Source organism: Cyprinodon variegatus, unplaced genomic scaffold (assembly GCF_000732505.1).
Source record: "Cyprinodon variegatus isolate N-32 unplaced genomic scaffold, C_variegatus-1.0 Scaffold58, whole genome shotgun sequence".
NCBI classification, from domain to species: Eukaryota; Metazoa; Chordata; class Actinopteri; order Cyprinodontiformes; family Cyprinodontidae; genus Cyprinodon; species Cyprinodon variegatus.
Window position 1 is genome coordinate 433,192 of NW_015150511.1, and position 7,751 is coordinate 440,942.

Genomic DNA, 7,751 nt, shown 5'->3' on the forward strand with positions numbered 1-7,751 from the left:
ATTTTTACTTTTTATCAAATCAGTTTTTGTAGTGTGTAACCAGTCTCTACTTGATGTAACTGAATCTCTCTCGCTCTCTCCTCAGTCGCTCGGCTTCCAGGACCCCTGCTGACAACTGACTTCCTCTTTGTTCTCTGATGTTTTGTATGAACTCACTTTGTTGTGTAGCAGCTCTGTGATTATTGGTTATTAATTAGTGATTATTGATTATTGGTTTCTGATCCGCCTGTTTTGGTTTGTCAGCAGTTTTCTTCCTGCAATGATCTGTAATAAAGGTTTACCATTCAAACCTGTGTTAGTGTTTTTTTGCCTTCTGGGTCAACATATCAACTAAATTTGGAGAGCTGAAGGATCAGCTTAAATCTTGTGACTGTTGAAGCTCCGCCCCTTGAGCTGTTGCATTTCTTAGCATCTGAGAGTTTTTGAACCTTTACAACAAGAAGATGGAGGACTCATCACCCAACAACAACTCCTCACTGAAAGAGCTTTTTCAGGCAGGTAAGACAGCCGAGCATTGTCTCCTTGAAAGCGTTACCATGGAAACTGCCTGTGTTCTATATGATGATCAACAGCTGATTGGATGTTTGTGATCCAGTCTCTTTTATCGATGAAACCACCATGAATTGAACTTTTAGTTTAATCCAAATCAGAATGCAGTAGAACCTGAATTTCTTGATGCATGTTTTTTATAGACCACTGCTTTACATAGACCTGTGAAATAGGGAACTTGGTTGCTATGGCGCCAATTCAGTCTACCAGTTTTACTCTGTAAACCAACAGAACCTTGGACCTGTTAATCTGCTCCATGTTGCTGGTCATCTGACCGATTAGCTCAGTGGTTAAGTAAGAAGTTGATCTGAGAACAAAACAAAATTTTTTGTGCCATTTGTTCAGGGTTCTTGCACATGGTTTATCATCATCATATAGATTGTTTTTTGAGCTGCATCAGCTGACAGCAGATCGATCAGTAGGAGAGCAGTTTTTTTTCATCATGAAGGAGTCTTGGAAAAGGTCCCCCAGGCCAAATATCTCCTGGAAATTATGTTGGTTTTAATTAGTTTTAACCATTCATCTGTAGCTATTATTAATGTGGACTATGCTGCACATCCTTAGGTCTCAAGAAATAAGATATCAGGTCTCAGGAATAAACTTATAAGCTCGTATGTATTCTCAGGAAATGCTGGAACACTTCTTAATTTCAGTGAAATTTTGACCAACCACACAGATATTTGAGTTTAACAAAGCTACAGTCTCATTAATAAAACATGCAGCATCCCTTTGTTTCCCATGATTTATGCTGGATTGGTAATGGGATGAAGATGGCTGCAAAAATAATGATAAAAAACTTATATATTAAGCTTTATATGGCCCAAAATCAAATTTTAATGTTTTAGGTCAAATGTAGCTTTGTTAAACTTGAAAATCTGCTCCTTTCCTGAGACCTGAACACTTTTTTGTTGAGGGCTGGGAACTTTTTTGTGAACCCTGAGACCTGCTCTATGAGAACTCAGGATGTCCAAAAATGTACTTCTTTGGTGATGCTAAATATTTCTACAAGTGCAGGAAGAACGGGAATGCTGCTGTGTAATGGAATATCACAGTTTCTCAGGGGAATGCACCACTGCGTCGAAGAGCGAGTGGACATGATGATTAAAGGGAGCATTATACCCAGAGACTAATATCTCAGAATAGAAAGTGGACAGAGAGGTTCTGTCACTAAGAGGCCATGAGACCATCTGAGTTTATGGGTCCAGGCATGACATTATTGTTTTCTCCTACACTTCATGTTAAACTGGAATAAGGAGAACCAGACTAGATCTGACTTTGTCTACTTTCTGATGAAACTTGAAAAAATAAACTGTTTGCATCAAATTGGTTGTTGGTACTTATAATTCCAGAGACTCATCCGAGTTCTGCTCTGACTAGAACATTATAGCTCTTCTTGAACTAAACTGAGCACCAGGTACCTCAGGGTAATATCCAGCCAGTCATATCAAACTGTTGATTACTTCTCCATCATCACCTATAATGCTAAGCAATTGCCATGTTTTCCTGTACTTTTTGCAGCAGTAGAGCTCATCCACTGGAGGGAACCCAAGAAGTCCATGGCAGCGTTCATTTTGTCCCTGATTGTCCTTGTATCCGTGGCAACACTGTCAGTCATCAGTGTGGTTTCCTACTTGTTGCTTGCTTGCCTCTGCGTCACAATCACCTTCAGGTTTGTGGGGTTCAGTTAAAAGTAGGGATGAAAACAGGGAATTTGTCACCACAGTATCAATACAATAATCTAATTCCTGCTGACAGGGTTTATAAATCTGTGATCCAGGCCATCCAGAAGTCCAACGACGGTCATCCGTTTAGGTAAGTGAAAGAATCGATGGGCCCTCTAGAAACACACCCTTTAAATTTAACCTTTACTCTTTGTCAGGTCTCAGCTGGATCGGGACATCTCGGTGTCCCCAGAGTTGGCCCAGCAGCTGGCCGAGCAGTGCAGGACACACTTGAACTGGTTTAGCATCCAGACCAGAAGACTATTGCTAGTGGAAGACCTGGTGGACTCTCTAAAGGTTGGTCACACCGGCTTGATTGCTAGTTCTTTAGTGTCATCTTTGGGCTTTAGCTGGATTCTCTTTCTGTTGCAGCTGGCTGCAGTCATGTGGCTAATGACGTACATTGGTGCAGTGTTTAACGGTGTCACCATACTAATTCTTGGTGAGCTGTTTTAGTTCTGTCTACCTTCTTTTTGCTGATCATGAAGCTAACATGTGGCTGGTTGTCACTGTAGTCAAAGTGGATCCAGTTTTCTTACTAACATTGACGCTTGATTAATAAATCTACTTACAGATATTATTAAAGTGACCTTCAACCTTCCTTAGGCCTCCAGGATTCTTATCCAATCACTTTTAGGGCATCACTCTGTGGCCCCACACTGTCCTCAAAATATGGTCACTTTAGGTTACCAGTATTACTTTAGTCCATTCACAGAGTTATTTTTGTGTGTCTGCAGCTGATGTCATCTTCTTCACCACACCTCTGATCTACCAAAAGAAGAAGGTACTGCCCAGCTAAACCCTCCTTCATGTCTGCAGCAATTGCTGCAGCCAATGCTGTCCTTATTTAATTATTCTACAATGTGTTTAGGTTAAAGGGGTAATAGAATGATTCTATAGGGTATTTGGAGCTGGTCCTTAAGGTCTCTGAATAGGGTATGTAACATTGGTTGGGCTGAAAATGGCATATTTGCTGTTCTATGAGCCCTAATGCAAGCCTGGTTATAAGCCCTAAGATGAAATTACAGGTTTTCTTCCTTTTATGGTATGCTCATGAATATTTAGATGAGCTCTGCGCTGATTGGTTGGTTTACAACGAGCAAATCTGCTGAGCAAAGACGCATCATAGCAACAAGCACTCACTTACTGAAACATCGAAATGGTTGATATGGTAGGTTGACCAGACGTCCTCCTCTCAATTTACCAGTGGGTCTACGTTCCTACCCTTACCTACGGTCATGAAATCTCGATCATGACCAAAAGAATAATATCTTGGATGCAAGCAGCTGAAAAGAGCTTCCTTTGCAGGGCGGCCATGTACTCCCTTAGAGATAGGGTAGGGAGCTCGGTCATCTGGGTGAAGGGAAGCTTCTACTCTACATCGGGTCAGCTCAGGCAGTTTAGACCTCTGTGTAGCATGTCTCCTGGAATGTAGGATGTCTCCTTCCTGGCCTCAGCCTCTCATCAGAGAGCTGGAGGAGGTGTTTTGGGAAAGAGAAAAGTGGAAGTCTCTGCTGAGTGCTGGTCCTAGATAAGTGGAAGATGACAAGTTTGAGTAAAGATACAGGCTAGATTTTTAACTGCCTGTGGAGTACCAGCTACACTCTATGCTATATTTTTTTCCCACCCAGACAAGCTCAGACTAAAAGTAAATGCAGCTTCCTCCCCAGTACGGCTTCACCACCACCATACGCCGCATTTTGCACAGAAGAAAAAACTTTAGAGGTTCTTCTTCTACTGTTCCATAGAAACATGACGGTGGTTTAAAAACAAGTCAGGGAACCAAAGTGTGTTTACAGATGGCTCTGGTGTAAAAGAACAAATGACGATCCATTAGGTCCTGGTTTTCTGAGGCAGTCAGTTAACTTTTATCTGAACAGAAATCTTGCCTTGTTCCATTTGTCTTCAGATACTTGACTCACTCAGGTTAGCTATCAGTCCTTGAAAGCATCTCAGGGTTGACTGCAGTAATACTATTCAGAACAATTCAGAGGACTCAATGCAACTTTATTATGTTCACACTTGTTAAAACATGATTGCATCTCTCAGCAAGCAAGTCAGCAGTGCCGGCTGAACAGTAGACCTGAGTATTAGAACCAATCCATTACCCAGCAAGAAGAAGACATATTTTTTCTCACTGGAGTATCTCTGTTTTCTCAGAGTCAGATCGATCGACATGTGGAGCTACTCCGATCCAACGTAGAGAAGATTCTAGAGAGGTGAGTCCAGTTTCATTGTCTAGATCAGGCGTCCCCAAAGTTGGTCCTCGAGGGCCATTGTCCTGCAGGTTTTAGAGGTTTCTCTGCTTTAGCATAGCTGATTCTGATGATTGCAGTTCAGCAGAATCCTGTTAATCAACTATCAATGTAAATCAGCTGTGCTGGAGCAGGGAAACCTCTAAAACCTGCAGGACAGCGGCCCTCGAGGACCGACTGTGGTGATGTCTGGTCTAGATGATCATCAGCTGGTTACCTTTTTCATGGTAAGGCCATGACTGATGGTGTCCCCTGATTCAGACTGCAGGACAGGCTACCTGGAGCTGTAAGGAGGACCAAAGCTGAGTGACACCTGAGAATCATCTCTCTTCATAGGAATCGTCCAGTTCTCAGTTAATCCTAAATAAAGAGTTCTGATTTAAAAAAAAAATGCTCTGTTGTTTTTATTATGCTGCAGATACAAGAAGAAAAATGTTGATAACAGATTCTTCAGTTAAACTTGGGGTTCTGTACAGTTCACTCTTAGCCCCAAAGTTCACATAAGTACCATTTTTTGGGTTAGAAAACTTCTGAAAGAAATGCCTGTCAACAACCAGCTAATCAGAACAGGATGCTTTTCTTCAACATGGAGGATTTTGACAAACCTATACAGAAAATAGATTCTATGAATATTTAAATCCATTAACTTTTAGTAAATGTGGACGTAAATGCTTGAAAGCATACAATTCTGCAAGTCATTTCAAACAGGGTCACCCAGCCAACAAACAGAATCTTGATGGAAAATCTGGAAACTTACCTGCAGCCCTGGGGCAGAAACATCATGGTAGACGGCTAAAAACAACAGCGGGCTGTTCTCAGAGCAAATGATAGGAGTGTACCTCTTGGAAATATAGGAATTCTTCTACTAAACAGGTTTTGCTCCATTTCAACATGACACAGACATAGCACAGTATTTCTTTCTAAACAGATTTCTATAGCGCTTACAGTAAAGAAGTCAGCCACTTGACCACAAAGTTTAAGGTAGTGCTGCTGTAGATGACATTAGAGGTTTTTGCCACAATGAAGACACAGATATGGTAATCCATGTCTGTACCCTGGTGTCTGATATCTCAGAGAGTACTCCATCTAATTAAATTCACTTTATTTATGGAACACCAAAGCAGAAAACACATTATGTCAAGGTACTTTACAGAGCCATTTCAATCAAATCAACCAGACAGACGATTTGACCAGCTACAGTCCTGAGCTCAGGTCCAACAGAAACCTGAAGCTGCCTAATGACCACAATAATAAAAAAACGTCAACATCATAGGAGTTTTCTGCACCACTATGGCTGCGCTTTCATCTAAGCTCATATATTGAATATTGTCCTGTCAGTTTCCCAGCATGCCCTCTAGGTGTCACTGACGAGCAAATACCTGAACAGCTTTTTTAACAGGCTTGGATGGACCGATTGCTTGTGCTGCTGTAACAGCCGTTATGTAACAGCCGTTATGTCTTTCAGGAGGTATTTAATTAAAATACATTTTAATACAAAAATCCAACCAGCCAATGGCATGAACAGTTCCACTCCGGTTCCGCCCACTCCATAGCAATGAAACTGCACTCATCAAAACCACAGACAACTGCCTCATGGCATCTGACTCTGGATTACTCATCCTCCTCAACCTGATACCATCTGTCACACCACCCTCCTTAGCAGGCTTTCCTCCATTGGCATCACCATCATTCTTTGGACTGGTTTGCTTTGGACAAGATCCTCAAATCTCCACCCTCACTTCAGGTGTTCCCCAGGGCTATTTCCCGGGGCCCCTCTTCTTCCTCGTCAACCTCGTTCCCCTCTACAATATCTTCCTCAAATTTAACTTCCACTGCTATGCCGACGACGCCCAGCTCTACCGCACCATGAAACTATCCTCCTCTCTCCCGCCCACCTTCCTCGCAGATTGCATCTCTAAAACAAAACAAAACTTCCTTAATTTAATCAGTAGCAAGACAAGTTCTCTTCATTGGCACTAAATCAAATCTGTCTAAAAATGACAGCTTCCCACTTTGTAATATCTCAATCCCATACCAAAAAAATTACCCGGTCTGCCTATTTTCCACTTACGAGTCGTCGCCATACTTGTCCACAGCCTTGTCACCTCCGACTGGACTATTGCAACTATGCCCTCTTTGGCCTTCCTCAAAAAATCACTCTTTAAACTTTAACCGATTCATATATCCACTACATCACCCAGATACCAAAAGCTTCACTGGCTCCACTACAGTTCTACATTCAATATAAACTTCCCCGGTCCACCCCTTTCGCCCGTCTCACTACCACAGGGAACAGAGCATTCAGCTGCTCTGCTCCCTCCTCTGGAATGCTCTACTTAGAAACACTAACTCACTTCTCCATTTTAAATTACATTTCAAAACTCGTCTGTTTAAGACTGCCTATTCCCTTTAATGTCAATTTCCCTGTCCCAGCTTGCTGGTGAAGATTCTCGGTTAAGAGTTAAAAAACAATCCACTTTGTGGACTAGAAAAAATGCAAATTGAACCGGAAAAACAGGTCTACTCCTTAGAAATGGGAAGTCGTTGTTGGCCTGCAATACCGGATACTGGCCTATGCAACTTAAATGGATGTCGTTAGGATGACAGTGGCGTTGGATGTAGGAGTTTGCCCTAAAATCGAAGGGTTGACGGTTCAAGCTCCGACTTTCAGTGTCGTTGTGTCCTTGGGCAAGACACTTCACCTGTGGCGCCAGTGTACGGCAGCCCCGCTTCTGTCAGTGAGCCCCAGGGCAGCTGTGGCTACAAGGTAGCTTGCCACCATCAATGTGTGAGTGTGTGCGTGAATGGGTGAATGAATGTAGTGTAAAGCGCTTTGGTCACGTCTCCTGACTTGAATAAAGGCGCTATATAAGTACATGCCATTTACCATTTATTGTTCGAATTGAAAAAGCTTCCTGGATGGAAAGTGAAAAGTCTTCAAACTTGCAAAATGAACTTTTCTGTCCTTGCTTTTGTATCTTTTAAAACAGTCCTTATTCTTTTTTTGTCATTTTTTTTTTTTTGACATTGCTGTTTTTTGTTTTTTTTAGGTTTTTATAGTAAAGTGGGTACAAGGGGGGAGGGGAGAGACATGCGTCAAAGGACCACAGGCCGGATTTAAACCCAGTTAGGCGACGTCAACCAAGGCCTCCATACATGGGTTTTGCGCGGTAACTGCAGACATTGATGTGTTCTTATCATCTTTTCCACGGTGACCGTCAGGGTT

At 42.2% G+C, this 7,751-nt stretch overlaps 2 protein-coding genes across 2 annotated transcripts in view; both read left to right on the forward strand.

Annotated features, from left to right (window-relative positions):
- srsf7 (serine/arginine-rich splicing factor 7) overlaps positions 1-277 on the forward strand; it is a 7,722-nt gene extending 7,445 nt beyond the window's left edge. Inside the window, exon 8 of the mRNA XM_015371469.1 lies at positions 86-277. Within this exon, the coding sequence (XP_015226955.1) occupies positions 86-119 (34 nt within the window). The 3' untranslated portion in view covers positions 120-277. The remainder of the gene's footprint in view (positions 1-85) is intronic.
- Positions 278-310: 33 nt separating this feature from the next.
- Positions 311-4,897, forward strand: LOC107082683 (reticulon-3-like). Its single transcript, XM_015371470.1, has 8 exons — positions 311-498; positions 2,068-2,218; positions 2,305-2,361; positions 2,429-2,567; positions 2,643-2,712; positions 3,008-3,054; positions 4,431-4,489; positions 4,787-4,897. Exons 1-8 carry the CDS (start codon positions 444-446, stop codon positions 4,833-4,835), a joined length of 627 nt encoding a protein of 208 aa, XP_015226956.1. The 5' UTR covers positions 311-443; the 3' UTR covers positions 4,836-4,897.
- Positions 4,898-7,751: the final 2,854 nt, after the last annotated feature.

Excerpts from the sequence above, each read along its gene's own strand:
- LOC107082683 (XM_015371470.1), top strand. The coding sequence starts at position 444 with ATGGAGGACTCATCACCCAACAACAACTCCTCACTGAAAGAGCTTTTT. Across the intron at positions 2,362-2,428 it reads AACGACGGTCATCCGTTTAG|GTCTCAGCTGGATCGGGACA; the intron begins GTAAGTGAAAGA and ends ACTCTTTGTCAG. Across the intron at positions 4,490-4,786 it reads GTAGAGAAGATTCTAGAGAG|ACTGCAGGACAGGCTACCTG; the intron begins GTGAGTCCAGTT and ends CCCCTGATTCAG.